We start from the raw sequence: 23,525 nt of genomic DNA, 5'->3' as shown, positions 1-23,525 counted from the left end.
TAGAAATGTATTAATGAAAAACATACAAATAAAATGTCTTTCACTGTTCAACTTAAATTTCAGTGGAATGCTGTGTAAATATATTCTTTTTGATTTTTAAAGATCTACACTTGAAGTTGATACGGCTTCTTGTTGTAAGTTTAGATGCAGATCTCAGACAGACTAGATCCAGGTAGACTTGAATTCAACTAGATCACTGAACCATCGATAAATGGAGAGAAACTCATCTGAACCCACTATGTCAACCTTTTAAGGCCGAGGGTGTAATTTCTTTATTTAAGGCATGCAAATAATATTAAACTGTAGTAAAATACTGACTGCAAGTACTCAATAATAAAATTTAATAAAAAAAAGAAATTGTAAATGTTGAATATAAATAAAATATTGGTGTTAATGATGGGTGGGATGTCTGGGTGGACTGTAGGTTTCTCAGACTGGATGTAGGGTCTGTTTGGGGAAGTTTGCTTTTATAGTAACATCATGTCCTTCTGAATCATAAGATCCCTGAAGAGGAGAGCAAGACGAAAGTTGCTCAAGTGTGTCATTAACTGATTTTCTGATGAAGCTGGAGATAATAAATTACCCAAAGCTATTTTACTTACCTCTACATCGCTGAATTGAACATAAAAACACTTGCTGTGCCAGAGTAGTCTGTCTAGACCAGTGGTTCCCAACCTGGGGGTCGGGACCCTCACAAGGAATCACTGGATTAATCAAAGGGGTTGCAAGATGATAGGACAGGATAGGATAAAAAAAACATTTTGGGCACACAAAATTGTTTTTTTTGGCTGTATTTCTTGTGGATTACTGTGTTTTACCTCCTCAAATCTCTTAAAGTAAATTAAACAAAATAAGTGCTCTTTCTAGAGTTGCAAGGTTAGTCAATTAATCTGTCGATCAACAGAAGATTAATAGAGCAACTATTTTGATAATTAAATAATTGTTATCATTTTTAAGCAAAAATTAAAAAATAAGCTGCTTTCAGTTTCTCAGATGTGATGATGTATTGCTTTTCTTCGTGGGACATGATGATAAACTGAATATCTTTGGGTTTTGGACTGTTTTAGTCAGACAAAACTAAACATTTGAAAATGTAACCCTGGATTGCGGGGTACTTTAACGAATCTTTTTCACTATTTTCTGACATTTTATGGACAAAACGATTAGCCGATGAATCAAAACAATAAGCGGTAACTTAATTGCCAAACAATGCGACATGTGACACAGAGTCCCAGGTAGACTTTGGTTTATTGTAAAGGGAAAGGCCATAACATCGGGGACCACTGAGCCATACAGTAGCTTCAGCCGCGGCGCTGTTCGGTTTGTAATACGGGCGCCTCCCAGGCGGGCGGGTAAGCATCTGTGATTGGTCGACCAGAGCTCAGTACGAGTTCAGTGCAAGAGCAGAACCGGTGGGCTGAGGGGTAATTGGTGTAAAATGGCGCTGTCTCATGGAACAAAGAAAAAAGTTTGCTATTACTATGACGGTAAATATCTCACTTCTGCACACGAGTCTCTCAAACGATTGACGAGGCCTTGAAGGCGCGTAGATGTCTGTGAAATTTCGCATGTATATCCTTTAAAATGTGTGCTGTACGAGAAAGCTAGCCGAGCTAACGTTAGCATTCACAATTGGTTTGCTTAGCTAGCCGTTAGCCTGTAGCGGTAACAGCAGGCGGTATATTCATCGCTGTTGCAAGTTATTAAAACAACCAGACCATTCCTCTCAATGTATTATTACACGTTATTAGGTTGTGAATTGTGCGCGTAAGATAATTTGTTCATTCTGGGATTATTAAGCAGCCGGCAAGCGAGCCGGCGCTAATCACATCTATGTTCCCATTAACTTGCTAACAACTTCCGAGAAGTCAGCACTGATGCACCGACTGCCACTTTGATTATTTAGCAAAAACTATGCGTGTACACTGGTGGATAAGCGTTATATATCACTTTTTTCTTCTGTTATACATAAGTACCTCTCAGTAACTGCTACATCTGTAACTCTGTGTGTAGGAATAACTAGTTGAACAATTTAGCTTTACTTTATTCATGCTCATTTTACATTTTTGTTATCTGTACAAACAAACTGAAGCCACCCTACTGAAAAATCTCAATGTCTTACTGCTGCCTCGTCTGTCGGCAAATATTTTGGCAATGAAGCACATGGATTTGTATGAATTATTAACGCTACTGTCCAGACAAACTGACTGTCTCCAAGTATTTATCTCAGTTTTGGTATCAGGTCACATCAGCATCCACAGTGTATTCTGCTGCAGAAGATAGTGGGACTTACAAGCGAATCTGTTCTAACATTTGCCTTATAATATACTTGGTGGATTCAAATGTGGCAAAATTCAAGACTAGTCCCAAATAATTAATAAAATTGCCTCATTTCATGCACTAAAAAGCATATATTATTTGCTCATGGGCAGGGTATATTTTTGAATGGAGTTTGGCATTAAGTTCTCATCACACAGCAGAGCCAAACTGAACTGGGCCGACTTGTTTTCATGCATATTTGTTTGTGATATGCATAATCTTTTTATTTTTTTATTGCAGGTGATGTGGGGAACTACTATTATGGCCAGGGCCATCCTATGAAACCCCACAGGATCCGCATGACACACAACCTCCTCCTGAACTATGGACTGTACAGGAAAATGGAGATCTATGTGAGTCATACCACTCGACGCACAACTCCAACACGACATGTGTCACTATACTTCCTCAAGATAACGTCAGTTGAGAAAAGTTCACTTTAATCTTTAAAGCTAGAAATGTCCTGAGCCAACCCGCTGGATCATAATCAGTGTGCTCAGTAACTTAAAGAACAGCCACCTTATTGACAAAAGTAATGGGCAGGGGGCATGGGGGCATTCTTTCTTTGTGATTTGGGCTGTAATGGTACATATATTCATCTTTAACAATTCAGTACTGACTGCATGTAATGTCTTTCTGTTTGGTACACTGGCTTTACAGTCATATTAATCTACCATACTGTAAATTTCAGGCTACATCTTTGCATGTACGGGACATAAATCCAAAGGTTGACAAATGGGGAAGTGCTCTCTTGCCTTGTTCCTCATTACCTTTCTGTCTGTTTCCAGAGACCACACAAAGCCAGCGGTGAAGAGATGACGAAATACCACAGCGACGACTATATTAAGTTCCTGAGGTCCATCCGACCAGACAACATGTCTGAGTACAGCAAACAGATGCAGAGATGTGAGTGTCCTGGTTTTCTTCCAATAGACAATACTGAGATATTCTTATGTATATGTTAACACTTTCTGTCTTCTGCTTTTTCTCCCAGTCAACGTCGGAGAGGACTGTCCAGTGTTTGATGGTCTGTTTGAGTTCTGCCAGCTCTCGACAGGAGGCTCTGTAGGTACGTTTCTTCAACCACACTTCCCATAATCCTTATGATGCGCTGTCGTCATACAGAGTACGCAACGTAACGTACAGAGCCTGTTTCCTGAATAGAGCACAAGTCTGAATCTGGTAAACTACTACATCTTCCTTGTGTGACAGTGTAGGTCTAGGTTTGGTTAAAAGTGGATCTCCACGGCGTTTTCTTCATAAATGTTAAAAAAAAAAAAAAAAACCCAGTAAACCCCAATTGGATAAACACACCAAAGTCCATCAAAGTGACTGTTCACCCTGTCCTCTAGCCGGGGCAGTGAAGCTGAACAAGCAGCAGACAGACATCGCCATCAACTGGGCCGGCGGACTCCACCACGCCAAGAAGTCCGAGGCCTCTGGTTTCTGCTACGTCAACGACATCGTCCTCGCCATCCTCGAGCTGCTCAAGTAAGCTTCTTCTCTTTGTATTTAACCACCCATCTGTCAGGTTTTTAGTTCTTTTGGACCCCAAAATTGAATTTGGCATTTAAGATATGGTTTAGCTGGATTATATCGATACCTGCCACAGAGCTTTATGTGTGACAAACAAAAAGTCTGATTTCTTCTCTCCATGCCAAAGAGCAGATCGCTGCCTTTCTACAGTATTTAAGCCTTTTTAAATATGGCAATAATTGCAATGTCTTGCTCACTCCCCATTTATTAATACACACTTACACACAAATTTGTCTGAACTTTTGGTTTGTTTGATTCAGAGCTGCAACCATTAATCGATTAGTCGACTAATTGATTGACAAAACTTAATTTGCAACTATTTTTATAACTGAATAATTTTTTAATTTTTTTAATTAGTTGCAGCCCTTGTTTGGCTTACATGGGCATTAATTTGTTTTTAGATGGAAACACTACATTTTTTATGAGTTTATATTTTTTTAAAAATCCATTTTAATACACAGATGTAAAAAATGTATCATCTGTAGGCTGTTGTCTGTTGTAGCTGCTAATTAATTTGCGCTCATGTTATTTGTACATGACTTTATCTTAAGATGTCATTAACTGAATTGTCCTGTCTAGGTACCACCAACGAGTGCTATACATAGACATTGACATTCACCATGGTGATGGCGTGGAGGAGGCCTTCTACACCACAGACAGGGTCATGACTGTCTCTTTCCACAAGTACGGGGAGTACTTCCCTGGCACCGGAGACCTGAGGGTCAGTTTTGTGTTTGCCTTGTGAAAATCATCAGTGTATCTCGTGCACATGTGAGCATGACGTTCATGATATCTGTAATGTGTGCAGGACATTGGAGCTGGAAAGGGCAAGTACTACGCAGTCAACTACCCGCTTAGAGACGGCATTGATGATGAGTCGTACGAAGCCATCTTCAAACCTGTAAGTTCTCATTAAGTGCTATGTAATCAAAGTAATCAGATTCCCTCTCTGAACCAGGCTGCTAATATGTGTGTGTGTGTGTGTGTGTGTGTGTGTGTGTGTGTTAGATCATGGCTAAAGTCATGGAGATGTACCAGCCAAGTGCTGTGGTGCTTCAGTGTGGAGCTGATTCCCTTTCAGGAGACAGATTGGGCTGCTTCAACCTGACCATCAAAGGTATAAACACACCTTACACTCCTAAGACAACACTCAAAAAGTGCTTTCAGGAACTTAACGTGTGCGTCGGCTCTTCTAGGCCATGCCAAGTGTGTGGAGTACATCAAAAGTTTCAACCTCCCCCTGCTGATGCTGGGCGGCGGCGGCTACACCATTCGTAACGTGGCCCGTTGCTGGACCTACGAAACCGCCGTCGCCTTGGACTGCTCCATCCCCAACGAGCTGCCCTACAACGATTACTTCGAGTACTTTGGGCCCGACTTCAAGCTGCACATCAGCCCGTCCAACATGACCAACCAGAACACCAACGAGTACCTAGAGAAGATCAAGCAGCGTCTGTTTGAAAACTTGCGCATGCTGCCTCACGCCCCCGGCGTCCAGATGCAGGCCATCCCCGAGGACGCTCCCCACCCGGACAGCGGAGACGAGGATGAGGAGGACCCCGACAAACGTGTTTCTAGTAAGTCTAAGGTTTAAATGTGAAGTCGTTGTGTCCGCTGTGAAAAGAATATTAATGAACTAAGTGTTGTGTAAAGACAGCCAGTGAGACAGGTGTGTTTTGTGTTTTCAGTTCGGGCTCACGACAAGAGGATAGCCTGCGAGGAGGAGTTTTCCGACTCTGAGGACGAGGCAGAGGGGCAGGGAGGAGGCCGCAGGAACGCAGCCAACCACAAGAAGGCGAAACGAGTGAAGAAGGAGGAAGAGAAGGAAGGAGAGGAAAAGAAAGGTGAGACCCTTCAGAAGATTGATCAGGACTCGTGCTGTAGACGAACAAACGCTTTAATAATCACTTGTTGTCTTTGCTTCCTAGAAGTGAAAGAGGAAGAGAAGGAGGAAGAGAAGATGGACACATCAGGGTAAGACGATCGTAGATTTGAGTTGTGAACCTGGAATTAGCACGATTGAATAACTCCAAAAGCTGAAGGTTTACCAGACTTATCACATATCATGTTCAGTGGTTTGTGAATGATATTAATTATGGCAGTAATTTGTAGCAACTCTTCCAGAAGGCTTGAATTGTTAAATTATTCTAGGTTTTATCCACTTTTGTGCAAGCTTGGCTAAGTAACAGTGTTTTGGGAACTGATTTCATATCATCTGAAAAGCTAATATTGGAGTATTTAGTTTTACCTGCCATAACTGAACTGTAGAAAATGAGGCGTTTGTCAGCTTAGTGGTAAATTGTATGCATGACCAGCAGACCTGACACTCTTGCCCTGCCTTTTCTTTTGTGTGGAGGAAATAAAAACATTAATTATATTTATTATTGCTGCAGTATTAGTGTATTATACTGTTTTGGGGTTTTTTGGGGGGATATAATTTCAGTTTTCGAAATGGTCATAGCATTACTGTGGTTTCCGTAAAACCTTGATGGTAAAAAGCTGCTGTATCCTGTTGGTTAAACGCATGAACTGTTCGTGTTTCAGACCAAAAGAAGAAGTGAAGACAACTTGAAGTCTGGCAAGTGAAGAAACCGATGGTTGTACTGTTGTCCTCAAGCCCCACTGATTCCTATATTCTCCTACTGCATTGATAGGACTTTTTTTGTATTCCTGTTTTATTAATGTTCTTATTGGCAAACCTGGTTCACATTGAATTATTTGCATTTGTTTCCAAGCACTAGAGAGAACCAGGTGGTTGGGTCAGTAGACAGTTAACACAGCCGCAGCAAAGTTATTTGGTCATCGATTCAGCGTGACTTTGCGTGCGCTCAGTGTAAACCCCACCCACCTGGAGCTCCATGTAGTATAAAACTAATGCCATAAATCCTCCTCAGCTCTTGTGTGAACCAGGTCTGCTTTCATGTGAAGAAGAACACCCGGAGCATTACTGTTCCTAGGACGGTGTTTCATTTTTTTAACATGTGTGTGTGTGGGGATCACACTAAAACACCCGCAGAGAGGTAGATGACTTCTAAGTCTAGTGTTCACATGCAAAAAGTCTTTTGTTAGTTTTTTTTGAACATCTATTTATGATACTGTTAGAATAACCAGCGTCTGGCAAACCGGTGTTTTGCGTGCTGTGTTAATTTCTCAGTGAATGCATGTTTAGAATGACCTTGCCTTCAGCATGTACATAATACTCCCTTTACCCAGGCAGTCACCATTTTTCTCTCTGCTCAGTAAGTTATTTTAAATCATGAATACACAGTCAATCCTTTTAGCCCGTCTTCCTATAAATATCTGCTCAGTGTTTTTCCTTTTTTTTTTTTTTTTTTTCTTCATGCAGTGTTTGTATGTGAAGTGTGAATGGATGTGAACCTCTTCAGAGGGTCATGTTGGGAAGCGAGTGACTTGTTTTAGATATTTTGTACCATTATACATGAAACTGGAGTGAGCTGGTTAATGGCTCTCTACATGTTGTTGTTTGGAGTTCTATCCTTGTGAAATGTGCATTATCATAACTTTGTTATAAAAAATAAAGAAAACTGATCTACATTTTTAGGTTTCAAGTTCATTTGTACAATTTATCATTATTTGTCATATCACCACAGCTTCAGCTCTGCTGGTGTGTTAGTAGTGATGTGGAGAAGGTGTGTTGAGGGACAGTCAGCACTACTGGCCTGTATGAGTCCAGTATAAGTTATGTTCTGTACTTTACTCATTTCTTTGCTTTTTGAACATGAATTTAACTGTTAACAGCCAGCACATAACACTTACTACAGAGTTCCTGTTCTCCAGAAATCAGCTGATTTTCATCAGGAAATAATGCATTTTCAAAATATGTGTGTAGAATCTGAATTTAAAGTGATTTCAGTGTTAAACTTTGAACAACCTAACTTGTTTACAGTTTAAACTGTTTCTGATTTTATTTCTTGTCCAACAAAGCTGCAATATATACTGTAGTTCCCTGTTCAGTGAACAAAATCCCAGGTGATCATGGTGGGAAATCATTTAACTAAATTTTAGCACTAATAGAAGGATTTCATTACACAATACTGTTTACTGATGTTTTTACCTACGATAGTCGCAGCATGAAAATTTGATTGGGGAACATCACTAATCACCATAAATTGAGGCCTAAAAAATAATCTCAAAACTGAACATAAATCTTTTAATTACAAAGGTAGGATTTATTGCAAGCTTTTGTTTTGGACTGCATTACAGTGTGAGTTTGCATTTTAGTAACAGTGTATATTATCTGACTGAATTATTTATTGTTGAATGAGTTGTATAAATCACACAGACAGAACTTGAATACGTTACTTTATGGTGACTTTTGGTGGAATGGTTTCACAACAGATAATGCATCAATAGCTCAAATCCTACTTCTTTGTAGAATCAGATTAAATAGACCTGGGAATCAGGGAGTGTGGGATTAAGTCCAGTCATGACAACTTTGAAGAACCAAAGTACAAAAATTGAACCCTAGTTGCTCATGATCCCACCTAGAAAGTTTCCAAGTGATGTTACAAAAATTCTTTTTTTAAAAAAACCACAAACCCTCTTGCCACTGAAATGCAGTCAGTGGTTTTCTGACCTCTTTTCCTTTATTTGAACTGATCTGAGAGAGGTACACAAGCCAAACTGAATCACTGACTGCAGACTTCTACAAGTGACTTGTACCCTCACTTCAGATCAGTTCAGATGAAGGGAAGGAGGCGAGGTGGTCAGTCAACTGTAAATTCACTCTAGTCCGTTAATCCTTCCTGACTGGACTGAGTCCGATGTTAGCTGAAGCTGTGGGGTCCAGAGGCCTGGCTGTTTATGCCTCCAGCTCAAAGTCAAAGTACTGTGGGTCAAAGTAGTGAATCCTTACGTATCCGTCCTCTCCTCCACTGCTGTAACTGTAAACAACCACAGTACGAGAAAACTGTTAGCACAACGAGAACACACAAAGCACTTTTGACCAGACTGCTTCACATTTTTAGGGATGTGTTTTCACATAAATATTCATATCTTACCTCTTGCCGTCAGGGTGGAATGCCACACAGTTGATGGGACCGAAATGACCTTTGACCCTGCCAAACTCCTCTTCATAGGCTGCATGGAAGAACCTAAGTGTAGCAAAGAGAGGCGGTTTACAACTTGAACACTTACACAAGTGATGCTAACATAGAATTTGGTTCCTGATAGTATAAACCTCAATCAAGCACAGCGATTTGTTTCAACTTTATCATTCTTGTCCTTGGTAATCAACTACAGCCTTATTTTCCTCACCTGGCTTCAAACTTGCCGATCCTGGTGGAGGTAGTGGTGACCTCCATGGCCTCCTGTCCACCTCCCATCACCACCTGAATCACACACACACACACACACGAGTGTCAACGGTTGGTGATGAAAAAATGAAACAAAGGTGTATGTCTTAGTAGGATACATATAGTACTGTGCGAGTCTTCTCTTACATGATCCATAATGGGAGAGATGGCAGCAGAGTTGACGGGTCTCTCTGTCTTGAAGGTCTTGATGTGATCCAGGGAAGTGGAGTCAAACAGCTGAGAGGAAACACAGAACACACTCAACACTCAGACAGCAGGCGAGTCAAGATAAAAATCTGACTATCAATACATGGACTATAGATTTGGCAGAGGAGTGGTGATACGGCCAAAAATGGTCATTTAAACAAACGTGTCACAATAAACATCAAAGCTTTACTCATGTTGTATAAAGCAACAAACAGAAGTAGGGTTTTTCCTACTATTATAGACTTCGGCTTAGCATCTAAGTGTTTTTTTTTTTTTGAATGAATGAATGAATGGGGAAAAAAACTATCCTGAGAGTTCTCAACCATGTTTTAATGTCACTTCTGTTTGCACTGCAGCCTCCTCTCTCGGTGTTGGTGTTTGACCGAGATCAGGGTTGAGCTCCTCCACACACACACACACACACACAAACCGAGTGGACAGCAGAGAAGAGAGGGTGTGGTGGAGACAGTGAACCAGGTGAAGACAGAGAAGGGTCTTTACCTTGGCAGTGTTGTCCTTTGAGGCAGTGATCACCATGGTGAGATCCACTGATGTCTGGATGTCATTGATCTGCCTGCTGTGCTCCTTTATCTTCTTCTGGACCTCTCCAGACTGTCAAGAAATAACACAGTAATGACATTATTAAAGTAATGCTTCTCTCTTCAATTCAACCTACCGGGTATTTTTGCTTGAAATTTCACATAATAATATAATAATATACTTCATATCCTACATCACTGAAATACATTTATACATATTTGCTGTAGGAGTAAGCAGATGTTTCCACATTCTAGTTCATTTATTATGTTAGTCTTGATAATCAGTATCAGACTTGTTTATTTAACACCCAGTGTGACCCACCTTGGCGTTGAACTGGTTGATCTCTCCGTTCTCATGGCCGGCAATGACAAACTCTCCCAGAGGCCCCCACACAGCACTTGTAATCTTGTGGTCGCTGCAAGGTATCGACAGGTAGGGCTGGTTGTCCTCTGCAAAGACCCAAGGAAAGATTGGCTCGTTATACCACTGACAGGAGTCATATTTCTGCTGATCAATAGAGTCTCCATCTGTGTGACTGTCATAAAGTAAATACATTCTGACCAAGACAGTAAAACGACCCTGAATACTGGAACTGTGTAGTCTCATTGTTGCTATGTTACTGTGAGCTACAGCATGTTGTCTAGAGCAGTATTTCAGTATTTGTCAACAACAAAAAAAAAAAAAGCATTTGATTCAACATACATTTTATATACATTACTATACACAGCTGCAAACTCAAGTAGGGAGGAAAAGGTGTCTATCTCAGCCTTTTTAACAGTCAACAAACTCCTGGTTAACTAATGCAACTGACAGCTGAAAATAAACTCAAGTCTGCCCTTCTTTAGCTCATGGTAAGACGTGGTATGTACCGATTTGCTGTGGGTCCCTCAGGTCAAAGAAGTTCAGGAAGCACTGGTAACCCATCTGCTTGTCTGTGGAGAACATGATGATGTTGCCGCTGAAGTCAAAGCCGCATGTTCTGACAGCAGAGTTGGTGTTGAGCAGGGCCAGCTGTTTACCTGAGCAGCACAGCGGGGCAGAGACACAGGGGTTAGTGCTGCGGGTGCACACAGTAGATGAAGCACTGACAATGTGTGTGCTGACTACTGTTGCAGTGGGGGAATTTATACTTCCTGACAATCAAATCTAAGTGTGGAGAAGGCAACATTGCTATGGGGAAAAACGCAAATACACATCACACTTTTTACCTACCTGTCTCACAGTCCCACAGTCGACAGCTGTTGTCTGCTGATCCTGTCAATACATTTTTTGTGTCCCCTGAGGCAGGACATGTTAAGGAACCCAAAATGTATCACTTCAGCTAGCACAACCACAGACATTATTTCAGAATACTGCAAGATAAATCGCTTTATTTGTTTGAGAGAAGAAAAACAAGTGTATTTCTTGAAAAAGGATACAGTCACAGTCAACACACCACACAGCTCCTGTGTGTCCGTTGTAGGTACCGAGCCTCTCACCATTGACTGAGTACCACGCGTTGGCTACCTACAGTGGGAGACACAACAACAGAAACATTAATACTAATCACTACTGATAACAGCCGTACATAACTGAGTTACTATCAACTCACCGTGTCTTTAGCTACAGAGAAGAGCAAGTCTCCTTCTCTGTTGTACTTGATTTGAGTGATGGACCTCTCATGGCCCTGGAGCAGGATGGGTTTCTGTGGAAAAAAGCGTATATCAGCATCTGGACAGTCTTTAAGGATGGGCTCACAATCTTTCAAGTCTAGCTTAAAACAATAGTCAGGTGACCAAATGAACATTGAAATAGGTTTTTCTTGCTGTAATCATTCCTCATGTTCATACATAGAAGATCCCTTCATAATGTACTTTCAGTGTAAGTGCTGGGGGACATCCATAGCCATCCTCCTGTGTAAAAATGTATGTAAGTTCATCTGAAGCTAGCGTGAAGCTTCAGTCATCAATGAGTCAAATCAAGTAGATATCTTTCAACATTACAGTCTTTTTAATGCCAAAGTTCTTCTTTTTGTTACTATACTTCCACCGCAGCTCAACAAGAAAACACTGTCTGAGGAAACACAAAGACTGTAAATGTGTCAGAAATCTACTTGATATGATAACTCAGACTACTGATATAAGCTTCAGATCAACTTTTAAAGGCATTTTGCACAAAATGACTGTGTGGACACACTGTGGATTTTGGCCTCCATCACTTACATTGAAAGCACATTTGAAATAGCAACAATACTGACGCTTTTAAGTCAGTATGAACGGAAGGAATGATTACAGCAAGGAAAACCTCTCTCACTGTTCATATGGACACCTGACTGATGTTTTAAGAGAGACTTGAAAAATTGTGAACCTGTCTTTTAACTGATTAGAAAAGGCCTTTATGTCATCTACAGATAAGGATAGCTATAACTGATGTCTACATCTGTAGTGTTTGAGCAGGTCACTCGCTTTTGGTCTGTGATGACAAACCAGCTATTAATATTAGGCATGTTTATTAATCTTTCAAGGTACACAGGTGCAGCTCTATCAGCTGTCAAGAACCGGTGAATCATCTTGCATCACCTACATCATGCAGCTAACAGTTATGTTAAGGCTAGCTAATTTAAGCTAACGTTAGCTAAACTGGAGCTAACGGTCTCTGAGAGAGAAAGAGCATTATTCTGGTCAAGATATAACTCGAAGCAAACTTTTATCAAAGACTATACGAACCATTTTTGTCAGCTAGATGTTGCCACTCGGTCCAGTATATTCACTAATGTCGCTTGTACAGAGAGAAAAGATGAACACTCGTGTTTCAGGCGCCGGAGCCGCGGCGGAAGAGGAAGATGACGTAGTTTCTGTGTCACAGCAAGATGACGTGAACGCGCCCTCTAATGTCCCCTCTGACGCACTGCAGCCCACTGCACACATTAAAAACCACTTAATAAATTTCCCAATAACGATCAAATGAAGGTGTTTATGAGATTTTATTCGTGACTGTGAATAAAATATACTGCATATATTAAGGTATTTGTGATGGGTTTTCTGCATGGTTTAAATGTTTAAAACGAGTAAAACCCCTCTAAAAAAGGCAAGAAAAGGAGCCATGTAGTTATAAAATTATGAAAACATGAAAAATATAATACAAAAATCACATATGATACATCACACTATGATTAATAAAAGATTAATAAGAGTGGGAGTAACCAAGGGAGTATTTTACTAATTCCCATTAAAAATCAAAATCCCCATTACTTAGTTTTTTTTTTTTCCCTGCAGTCACTCAAGTGTGATGTGCCATAACTAAAATCTTACTTTGATGGCCCTTTTTGATGTGAAAAGTGTAATTAATCACAATGTAGGTTGTTGCAGCACCAGCATCTAGCCATGGTGTAGATGAGTAATCTTAGTGGGATCCACCGATACCAAGATGTCCTTGAGAACTTTTACTCTCTCAAACCCACAAAAACGTGGATTTAGCAGAGAGCATAATTATTCTCACATCACATATAGGTGCAAGGATTTCAGTGAAACAGTAACTCCTGCATACTGAAAAAAATTTGAGAATCCCTGACACAGCTGGAGCTGAATGAACAGTGCTGGTTCTGGATTTCTACATGTCGAGTAGTCTGTTTCAAATGATCCAACAACTCAAATATACACTGTTACATCTTTTATTTAACAAGAAACAAAATATACAGGGCCAGATAAAAGTACTGCAAAAGACAAAAAAGGAAACATCTTTGGTTCCTTCTCATGGTCAATGAACCTCCAAATCCACTGTGGGACTGGAGGTACAATGAATCTGTCCTGTGGGACAATGGAAGAAATTTGGTTTGCCATTTCTATTTAAGTTGAAAGTGACTGATTTTATCAGTTGTCACCTTGTTACCGATGCTACATATTAAGTAGTACATAAGAATGAATGTCTGAAGAGAAATGGGCATGTTTGGGAGTGAAACAATCATTCGGAAGTCCAATAACATATTTGCTCTCATTTTCCTTCTGCATTCCCACTCGGCTCAGTAACTGCAACTTTTAAAAGCACCAGGGAGATGCACAATGTTATGTTCTGTATTAAGCAACAATTGAGGGTAGCTCAATTAACAGGGTTCAAACTTCAGCAGAAACAGAGTTCTGCTGTGAGATGTGTTGTTTGTTTATACAGTACATCCATGCAGGACAGTGGATATGATGAATATACATTCTCAGTTAAGTGCTTGTCAGTTCAGACTGCCACAGAATAAAACCAAGAGGCAAGCGTTGCATAGAGGTCCTTGAACATTCTCTTGTTAAAACCTGATTACTAGCTACTGCAATTACCAGGGTTGGGAGGAGACAATCTTAGCCACGTGAGAGAGACACACACACACATACATATACACACACACACACACACACACACACACACACACAGATGGAGTTTAACAGGTTTTAAGGGGTTGTGATTACAAGGTTATAAGCTGACTGCAAAACATGTAAAAGAAATTTAACTAAGAGGAACAGAACTCAGAAAGGTTAGGAATGAAAAGTTCACATAACACCTGTTTAAATGATCTAAATTAATATAAAATAAACTTATTTTTTACAGTGGTGCTCTTAAAAATACATACTTTGCAATATCAGAGATTATGCTTCAAACAATAAATACGAATGCGCAAAATGAAGAAGTGTGATGCAAACAAGAAGATAAAGGGAACATTTCCCTAAAAATAGTCTACAAGCAAGAACTGAAAACTGAAAAAACTGATCTGACTTGTGTGGAAAAACAAAGAAAAAAGGAAGAATGGGAAATTTCCTTCAATGATTTAACTGGCTATGTAGGATTGTAGATTTTTTTTTTTACGTTATTAAGAATTGTACTGGCAAAAGAAATGATTTGTTTGACATTTCTGTTAAGACTTCACCTTTAGAATACTGCAAGCTATGAATCAAACCCCTCCCAACCACACTGAAAAACACAAACGAACAAATACACACGCACACACACACACACACACACACACACCTATCATTCAACCTCTGATGACTCGCCAAGCGGTTCTGTGGTCAAAAAGGGAATGTGAAGTAAAACATCACAACGCAGAGGCAGTCAGTGCATTTACATGGACAATAATTATTAGATTATTACTGATCATTGCAACTGTCGTGTAAACTGAGTCGTCTACGTCGGGTTGAGGTTGAAATCAGAGCAGACGACACAGAGCTGGATAACATGCTGTGATATGTATACACCGTGAGTCTGATGACTTTCGGCGTTTCGATTCTGTGTGTGAATGCAGAGACGTCAGGGACTGAACGCAGCGTGTCTGAGTATCTTTTTGGGGCGTCAGCGAACATGGGGTTCATTTTGCAACAATAAATGAAATCATGAATGAAACACCAATTACATGGCTTCATTTTCTTCCTCTACTGTGTAGTGCTATTAAAGATGTTTCCTTCGGGCAGCCACACCTGCTGTTATATAAATCATGAATGTGATCATTGGAGGAAAATTGGCTTATTAGAACCATGTCAATGCTTTAATCAAACTATTACCTTAATCTGGTTATTCACAGTAATTGAGTTATAATGTGCATGTAAATGTACTGACAGATGAGGCACAATCTTCCCATCACCTTAATAAAGCCTGCAGAGTGTACGAGCAGGACCGCAGATCAGATATTCTGCCTGAAACATATATGGGTGTGACTATCTGATCTGCTTCTAGACCAGTGTTTATAACATCAGCTTCATCCAGCAGAGGAGGAGTAGTGGCTTGCAGGCTGGTGGCTTATCGTTTGGTGGCTTGATGCTGAAGGGGGAGGAGAGGGAATATTGAGCAGCGTCGTCCCCCCTGCGAGAAGCTTCATTCTTGTGCGGCGACGGGCTGAGAGCGAGCCTCTTCTAGTAGGGTGTCTGTGTCCAGTTCTGGCTCACAGTGGCAGGAGTGGGAGCAGGAGGAGGTGCTGTCGGGGACGGGGCGGTCGCTGGGCTCTAAGCTGGCTTCCAGCAGAGAGTCTGTGGGTGGAGGAGAGGGGGAGTCGGTCCCTGGGTCGGAGGTTGGGGCTTCTGCCGTGCCGCTGTTCTGACCGCTGAGGTTCTGGACCTTCTTGTTGAGCTCGTTGCGTTCCACTTTGAGCGCCCGCCGCAGCTTCTCCAGCCGCTGGACTTTACCCTGGAGTGCCTCGAAGTCACGGTCCCGCACAGCTTTCTGTAGACAAACACACACAAAGATACTAATGTTTACTTCTATCTATGATTCTGTGTTACAGTTATCTGCACTGAGCCAATTTGGGACACAAATTAACTAAAAACTTATTTCTAATGACATTTCCATCCTCTTTATTAGGCCAATTACATATAATTTGCAATAACTAAAGGTTTTTCAGTTCACTACTCTACATATCATTGTAAGATGAAGTACAGCTAACTTGATTTTACTGAGGTATGTGCAGGAATCCACTGTAATTACCAAAACATTTTATTAACAAATAGAAATGGTTACTTACAGTAAATTAATGTGCATTTAATCAGCATGAAAACCATAAAAACCGAAAACTGCATTACCTCCTCAGCCATCTCCAGAAGAGCCTTGTTGCTGCTCTCCCATCTGGAGCGATACATGGCCGTCTCCTTCTCCAGCTTTTTGATCTTTTTAGTCATCTGTGAGCATAAAGGAAACGAGACTGTCGCACCAGCAGACAACCCGGGAAAATGTGCAACACTCGCCCCTCACAATCACACTGACACCTCACCTTCTCCATCTCCTGTTTGAACGTGGTGAAGACTTCGTTGCTCTTGGACAAAGTGGTCTGAAACTCTTCAAACTTCTCTGTGTACAGTGAAAGCTGTGAAAACAACACAGGTTTAGCATATGAAGATGTAACTGAGTCAATTCACAGTCGAACTGTAAAAGGTGAAGAGTAAAGACTTGTGGGGAAACCTGCTGTTTGAGGTGAACTTCCTGCTGCTTCATCAGCTCACACATCCTTTGAGACTCCACAGCTTCTTTCAGCAGCTGGGGAGGGAGAATCAGACGAGGGAAGATGATAAATAATTGTGACGTTCATGTATAAACAGGTGATTGTGTTTTCTGTATGTGTCTGCCTGTAAAATGGATACTTACAAAGTCTTTCTCTCTGTCGTGGCGTTCCTCTGACTCCTTCAGCAGTTCCTGAGCCTGGTGAAGCTTGGTGTCCACCAGCTGTTGCTGCAGGTCCTTGTGCTTTACCACTTTGTCTATGTGCTGTTAGAGGTCACACAAGATCAGAGTTAAATGCATGTTACTGATCCTGAATTAATACAGAAAATTCACACGGTTGTTCATATTCTCATTGAGATTCAATTGCTTTCTAAAAAGTAATCAAACATTCCACTGACAGCTCGAAATTAAAGACTCATATAATGCACTTCATTTTTTAAAAAAAAAGCTCACACACCTCTTCCCGCAGCTTGTACTGTTCATAGAGCTTCTTGAGCTTTTCAGCCAGCTCTGTGTTCTCCTGTCGGAGGCTGGCGTTCCTCTCATTATGCTGCTCCATCTGAGCCTGGATGTCATTCAGTGTCACCTGAAAATGGGATGTCACTTCCTTCCTTTTCTCTTCCTCCAGACGGGTTCTCTGCATCCCTTCCTCCTGTGGAGATGAAGTGGCACATGATAACATTGATATACATTTAAATGAAGTGAACATGTATTATAATGCTGTACAGCAAAAGAAGCAGAAACTTGAAGAGAGACGTGGTTGCAGGAGTTGTTTATCAATTCTATGCAGCTAGTAGTCATCTATATGCTGATAATACAGGATGTTTGTGCCTGTCGTGTACCTTGAGCGTGCGGTTGTGTCTCTGCAGCTCCCTGCAGAGGCTTTCCAGCTTGCTGCGGGCCAGGATGGCCTTGCTGTGTTCATTCCTCAGGTTGTCTTTCTCCTGGACCAGCTGGTTCTGCTTCTTCTGCAGCACTCGCATCTGCTTCTGGGTGTTACGGTGCTCTTCCAACTGTCACAAACACACATACACATTTTGTGGAGTTCCACTGTCAAACCTGGGATTAGACTGATATTTGCCTAAAAGGGGAGTTATTATGTTTTTCCTTATTTTCAGTCATATATAACATATAATGTCACAATGTCAGATGTTCATATTTAACATGGCAAAGTGTCAAATAATGAGGTAAACGTATGTAGAAGTAATCCCTGTGAGCAAGAAGCACTGGTTTCAGACTGCTCTGAACACTCCGTTTCCAACAGCTTTTTCTACTTTCAGCCGGAGCTGACGCCAGCTCGTGACAGATTACTTTATACAGTCATCTGCTCCACACACAGCGTGCAAGTTCACTGCTCTGCTCTGCTAACATTGTGGCATTTTTCCGTTGTTTTGGGGGTAGTCAGGCCGAGCCATGACTCGAGTCAAGCTGGCACACTGAGTTTTTTTCCATTAAACAGCACAGCAAAGTAAAATAAGTAGTTTACTTGTTGGAGGTGTGCTGGTCATCTGCAGCTCTTCATCAAACATCATCATCACTGTGGCTGTTTCTGCTTGTACTATTCGTTCTGCTGCATTATTTCTATCTGATCCACTGAGCAAATAGTTCCAAATATCTCCATATGTTGTTGTGTTGATTGTTTTTTTTTTAGCACCACTAACAAAGCTCTGCTAATCCTGTGAGGACCACGTTTCACTTCCTGTAAATTCTGCAATTCTTCTCTTGTTATTTTGTCATTAATAAGCTTTTAATATGAAGCAGTAAAGCAGGAAATGGGTTTTAATTGGAGGTAACTTAACATGACTCTGATACGGCTGCCCCTCGACAGGCTTCCAGAAAGCTGGCCAATCAAAACAGAGTGGGCTCATCGGGAGGGGGGCCTTAAAGAGACAGGAGCTAAGACTGCCTGTTAGAGACGGAGGCTGAACAGAGGGGCTGCATAAAGGGCAAGTATAACATAGATAAAGGAGTTTTTTGAACTACAAAGCTAGTGGAGTCCCAGAGTAAAAACATAGAGCAGGAAATGAGCATAATAAGTCCCCTTTAAATTGTTCCCTGTGTAAATTGACTATTGTACATGCCAACACTTTGATGTTGACGCTGGAACAATAAAGTGTTCAGCTGCATTCCCAACAGTTAGTTTGAAGCCTTTTAAACTCTTTTCCACCTTCAGTAATACACAACAATGCAGACCAACCTTCATCTATCAGCTCTGACACAATCTCAAACATACAGACGGTCTGTCTGGAAAACTCACCTGCACAATACAAATAAATTAACTAAAGTTGAACCACACCAAACCCATAGTTATTCCATAGTGGGCACATTTTGAAAGTGAAAAATGTTAAAATATCTGTTTTTTCCCATAACAACCTTGTGCCCACCAGCTGCACTATTACAGAAAAAAGAGCCTGCTGACTTGAAAAAAATATTCATACAATTACAGAAAATAAAACATAAATTTCTCATAATTTAGGGTCTCACAAAAAATGTTTTACAGTTCATTTAAAATAGATCGAGTATAACTCAAAAAAGGCTCTAGAATAAAAAGAACCCCTTTGTAGAATCCACTTACCAGTTCAGCATACTTCTTACAGAGGCCTGCAAGCTTTTCCTCCGGGGTGCTCAGTGTGTTCAGAGTCTGCATGAGGAGGGTGATCTCTTTGCCTGCATGAACAAGAAAAACAGACATGACAGAATGAAACTACACACAGTCTGATAGTATCACCAATCTAAGAAAATATACATAGCCCGTCTTAAGTGAGCAGTACACAGTGTTACGCCAATGTTCCAGACTTTTTGCTCACTGGAGACTGAACAATGAATCCAAAGTCTTTCTGCAAATACTAATATAAAAAGTCAGCTACTTCTTACCCAGACCCTTCACTTTCTTCTTCTCCTGAGTCTTCTTTTGCTCCTTCTCCACTCTGTTGTCACCCCCGTTGACTTTGCCCTCCTCTGGCTTGTAGTCCTCCCTCTCATTAGTTATACCATTGAGCTCTGGGCTGTGTGACTGGCCATTAGGCAGGGTGCTGGCATCATCTGAAATAGTTTCCCGGCAGTAGGTGCTGAGGATGTCCTCCAGCTGCCTGCTCAGCTCTTCAGCCTTGTCACACTGAGACAATGCTGCCTCTGCAACTAGACACAGAGGAGGGAACAAAACACAAAGCACATTTTGTGACTTCTTGACTCTTGACTTTTTGAGAAAAATATGAACATGTAAAGTACATCCTACAACACTAAAACCTGGGATTTGAGACGGCTACTGGCAATACATCCTGCATTTTTAGCTCCTAGGCTTAATTTGTCAACAAAGACATTTTGTCCATTTTATACTACCACAAATTTCTCCTCTTAAATCAGATTTTGGCAAAAAGTTCCACCACATCATAGAGCAATGGTCCCTCTCTTGCCTTTAGATTGGAATTACTCCCAAAATCTACACTCATAACCCACAGCTGAATGCAGAAACTGCAGGCACACTCTCTGTGGATTGTCAATATGCATTCTTTTGATGAAAGATAATACTAATTAAATTTTAAAAAGTGTTGGACTTGTGCTGTTAACATCAGTCTTTCTAAAAAGCAGTCAGATATCCACGACATCAAAAATGACAAGTGACTGATGAAACAAGCAGAGCTAGTGGAGCATTAGCCGCAGCATGGCCGGAGGGAAGCCAGCTAGCCGCCCAGCTAGCCCCGGCTCTCCCATCCAACCGGAGCACCGATCCCTAGTTTGTTATTCTGGTTAAAGAGGGAAGAAGCAGCGGGTCTGTCAGGCAACTGAGTGAAGTGGAGCCTGCTGAGGAAGCACCGGGACCGTCAGGGTGAATCAGGGTGAAACAGTCCGCAGGAGGAGCTACTGTGTTTGGCTGCACAGATAGGAAACACCTCGGCTGACAGGATGTACCAAACAGAAAAAACCTTCTTCTTTTGGGTTTATAACAGCAGTTGACAGCCAGCGTATTAGGTGCATTACCATCACCTTGTGCTTCGGTGTGTGGATCAGAGATTAAATACTACCCATTAATCCTGTCTGTCTAATAAACTCAAATAAATCTCTACTGCTCCGCCCATTTGGCAGGTTCATTAAAGTTTTAATGCTGAACTCCTGAACTCCTGAACTCCAGTCTTCCTAAGTTCTGCCCTCATATATGGTCTTTCTTGATCATACTTAGTACAATCTATGATTGCATGCATAACAGTCTCCTCAGCCAGCTGGAAAAAATATGTACATATATCGGTATCGGCATTGGCAATCGACCAAAATGAGTTGGAAAATATCTGCAAAAAATCCAATATTGTGCATCCCTGGATAACTTACCAGTGTCTTTAATGAGCCACACGCATCCATAACAAGAAAGTTGATTATTAAAACCATGTCCTGCTTTGCAGATCATCAACACTCTACAGTATACTGTCTTTAGTGTTAGGCTTCTTACTGTTTGTATAAGGACCTTCAGTGATGTTCCACACAGGTGAATACAGTTGCTGTTAAGCACCACGTTGCAATGGCAGATTTTTAAGTGGGATTTAGTGCGCAGTTTTCTTCAATGTATAACAGTGGAAGACACAGAGACATTGATGGCAATCGTTGTTATCAGATGGTCTTCTATTACAACATATCCTTTATACATTTACACAACAATGACTTTAAGATTTTACTGATTATTTTTAAAGCACTTCATGGCTTAGCACCCAGCACCCTAGCACCCACTACATTGCTGAGTTATTAGTCCCCTACAGCCCAGAGCACAGCCTCAGATCTTAGGCAGGGCCTGTTCGGCTCTTCCTAAGTCACGGCTCAAGACTAAAGGTGACCTGGCCTTTGCAGACAAGGCCTCTCAGCTCTGGATCTCCCTGCCTGAATATCTGAGGCTTGCAGAATCAGTGACATGACATTTTTTAAATCACTTCCCTAAACTTATCTTTTAAGGAAGGCCTTGTTTTTAATTGACACCACATTGTTTTATCTCCAACATGTCTTATCTGTTTTATTACTAATATTGTTTTATTATTATTACTTTTACTCTTATACCTGGGTTATTTTATTCTGTTTTATTTTATCTAACTGTCTGATTTTACTGCAGAGTGGTATTACTTCAATGTTTTGACTATGTAAAGCACTTTGTAAGTGCTGTGTAAATAAAGTTTTTTATTATAATAACGTACCCTTCTGTGACGGGCAGACAACAAAATTTGGTTCTCATGTACTAGAGAGAGTTATGTAAACAACAACATACGATTTACCTTTAAAATAAGGAAAAACTTACCTTCGCTTCCTGCCTCGTCACTTTGTGGAGGTGTATCTGTCTGTGGTGTCTGTGGTTCAGACTCTTTGGGGCTGCTGCTGTCCACGCTGTCTTTTGCAGCTGCAGGTGACTCCGCTCCCTCTGCGGTAGGTGGAGCATCCTCACTGCCCTGGCTGGCAGACTCTTCTGTGTCTTGTTTTTTCATCTCTGATATCTGTTACAAGTACAAAAAGTTTGTACATATATTGATATTCTTCTCAGTGTGTTTCTACTATTTCTTTTACTATATTATATTACTATTTATTTACTATATTGTGACTGTCTTTTAACGTGTATATACCCATCCCTACCCCTCCCCTTCCTGCCCTCGGTGAAGCCGCAGTCTTCCTTTCGTTTCATATGTTCCTGCACAATGTGTTATGACAATAAAATTGAACTGAACTGATAAACACCTGTAATAATTGGATCAAAGGCAATGACACCAAGTTATTTTCTTTAAATAACATGTGGCAGACTTATTTACCCTTGAGCCAGCTGTTTAAATATACTTATACTTAAATAATGTATGCGAATGACTCAGTGAAAAACGAAACATCACACACGTTTTTTCTTTTCTAGGCCCAATACAGGCTCAGCTGACAGGAGACAAGGTCACATAAAATACCAACTGAACCACCTACTGCTAACTGTCGTCCTGACGTTTAATGTTGTCTTATGTTGGTACAGTTTTGACATCGCTGAAATAAAGATGAACGCTGCTTTGTTGGTTGGTGGAAGCTGAACTGACACTTTTCAAGTGCCATGAGTGCAGCTACCGCTGAGTTATATGTAATTCAGTCACATAGACTAGTTAAATAGCCAACTAAAACTACCTAGTTAAAAGAGTGATAATTCTAGTTTAAGCTTGGCATGTGGTCTTCCAAATCCCCTGGTCAGTTTTAGCTTTATCAAGGTTTTACCTGACGTTAGCTCGCACAGGCTAACGCTCGCTAGCCGACAGTTAGGGCTAAATTAGCGTTCACGACTACCACTTAGCTTCTGTTAGTTCACGTTTACAGGACATAAACATTTAAAACACCTGCACACTACACATATACTTGTTATACTAAGGCACTGTTTACCTTTAGACTCAAGGAGGAAATAGATGGTGCGTCTGTGAACTGCAGGTTTCCTCAACAGCGTGAGCCAGAAAAAAAAATACTTCCGGTCATAACTTTGGCTTCTTCTTCTTTGTAGTTTTTAATGGTTGTTTCCATCACCGGCTCGATCGTTTGTCGCCATCTATTGGATTTATGAATTAGTACATGTGCCTTTCAGGAAACTCTTTGAAAATCCGTATTCGTGGATAGTTCTGTAAACTAACACAATTCATTTTTATGTCAGCATTAACTAAGCTACAGCATAAAACACTGCCTTAA

At 40.9% G+C, this 23,525-nt stretch overlaps 3 protein-coding genes across 4 annotated transcripts; 1 reads left to right on the top strand and 2 right to left on the bottom strand.

Moving 5' to 3' along the window:
- The first annotated feature begins 1,357 nt into the window (after positions 1-1,357).
- Positions 1,358-7,410, top strand: hdac1 (histone deacetylase 1). 2 transcript variants are annotated; one of them, XM_044334874.1, is made up of 12 exons: positions 1,361-1,487; positions 2,560-2,672; positions 3,108-3,225; positions 3,314-3,388; positions 3,672-3,810; positions 4,435-4,576; positions 4,664-4,756; positions 4,864-4,972; positions 5,052-5,432; positions 5,544-5,699; positions 5,784-5,829; positions 6,400-7,410. In XM_044334874.1, the coding sequence occupies exons 1-12, from the start codon at positions 1,439-1,441 to the stop codon at positions 6,425-6,427; spliced, it is 1,449 nt and encodes a 482-aa protein (XP_044190809.1). In that variant the 5' UTR covers positions 1,361-1,438; the 3' UTR covers positions 6,428-7,410. The 2 variants fall into 2 exon arrangements, with proteins under 2 accessions (XP_044190808.1, XP_044190809.1); XM_044334873.1 differs by having other exon boundaries at positions 1,358-1,487; positions 5,544-5,829.
- A 755-nt stretch (positions 7,411-8,165) lies between these two features.
- eif3i (eukaryotic translation initiation factor 3, subunit I) lies at positions 8,166-12,744 on the bottom strand. The gene is made up of 11 exons (XM_044334875.1): positions 12,623-12,744; positions 11,509-11,601; positions 11,336-11,423; positions 11,130-11,195; positions 10,787-10,936; positions 10,239-10,366; positions 9,879-9,989; positions 9,318-9,407; positions 9,133-9,206; positions 8,877-8,969; positions 8,166-8,759 (listed from the first exon to the last, which is right to left on the bottom strand). The coding sequence occupies exons 1-11, from the start codon at positions 12,623-12,625 to the stop codon at positions 8,678-8,680; spliced, it is 978 nt and encodes a 325-aa protein (XP_044190810.1). The 5' UTR covers positions 12,626-12,744; the 3' UTR covers positions 8,166-8,677.
- Positions 12,745-13,550: 806 nt separating this feature from the next.
- On the bottom strand, positions 13,551-23,334 carry txlna (taxilin alpha). Its single transcript, XM_044334872.1, has 11 exons — positions 23,229-23,334; positions 22,129-22,321; positions 19,731-19,994; positions 19,432-19,523; positions 17,699-17,869; positions 17,314-17,508; positions 17,001-17,120; positions 16,818-16,892; positions 16,630-16,722; positions 16,442-16,537; positions 13,551-16,085 (listed from the first exon to the last, which is right to left on the bottom strand). The coding sequence occupies exons 2-11, from the start codon at positions 22,310-22,312 to the stop codon at positions 15,741-15,743; spliced, it is 1,635 nt and encodes a 544-aa protein (XP_044190807.1). The 5' UTR covers positions 22,313-22,321; positions 23,229-23,334; the 3' UTR covers positions 13,551-15,740.
- Positions 23,335-23,525: the final 191 nt, after the last annotated feature.

The sequence above is a fragment of the Thunnus albacares genome, chromosome 19 (genome assembly GCF_914725855.1).
Source record: "Thunnus albacares chromosome 19, fThuAlb1.1, whole genome shotgun sequence".
NCBI classification, from domain to species: domain Eukaryota; kingdom Metazoa; phylum Chordata; class Actinopteri; order Scombriformes; family Scombridae; genus Thunnus; species Thunnus albacares.
The sequence above is the reverse complement of the archived record's forward strand: the minus strand, read 5'-3'. Positions and strand labels throughout refer to the sequence as shown.

What these genes read in the sequence shown, in the direction of transcription:
- hdac1 (XM_044334873.1), top strand. Translation starts at nt 1,439, where the DNA reads ATGGCGCTGTCTCATGGAACAAAGAAAAAAGTTTGCTATTACTATGAC. An exon ending in CAGCAAACAGATGCAGAGAT is followed by an intron (nt 3,226 to 3,313) that starts GTGAGTGTCCTG and finishes TTTTTCTCCCAG; the next exon opens with TCAACGTCGGAGAGGACTGT. An exon ending in CTGGCACCGGAGACCTGAGG is followed by an intron (nt 4,577 to 4,663) that starts GTCAGTTTTGTG and finishes TAATGTGTGCAG; the next exon opens with GACATTGGAGCTGGAAAGGG.
- eif3i (XM_044334875.1), bottom strand. An exon ending in TCTCTGTAGCTAAAGACACG is followed by an intron (nt 11,424 to 11,508) that starts GTGAGTTGATAG and finishes CTCCCACTGTAG; the next exon opens with GTAGCCAACGCGTGGTACTC. An exon ending in CAAAGGACAACACTGCCAAG is followed by an intron (nt 9,408 to 9,878) that starts GTAAAGACCCTT and finishes GTTTCCTCTCAG; the next exon opens with CTGTTTGACTCCACTTCCCT.
- txlna (XM_044334872.1), bottom strand. Translation starts at nt 22,312, where the DNA reads ATGAAAAAACAAGACACAGAAGAGTCTGCCAGCCAGGGCAGTGAGGAT. An exon ending in GAAGAAAGTGAAGGGTCTGG is followed by an intron (nt 19,524 to 19,730) that starts GTAAGAAGTAGC and finishes TTGTTCATGCAG; the next exon opens with GCAAAGAGATCACCCTCCTC. An exon ending in GTAAGAAGTATGCTGAACTG is followed by an intron (nt 17,870 to 19,431) that starts GTAAGTGGATTC and finishes TGTTTGTGACAG; the next exon opens with TTGGAAGAGCACCGTAACAC.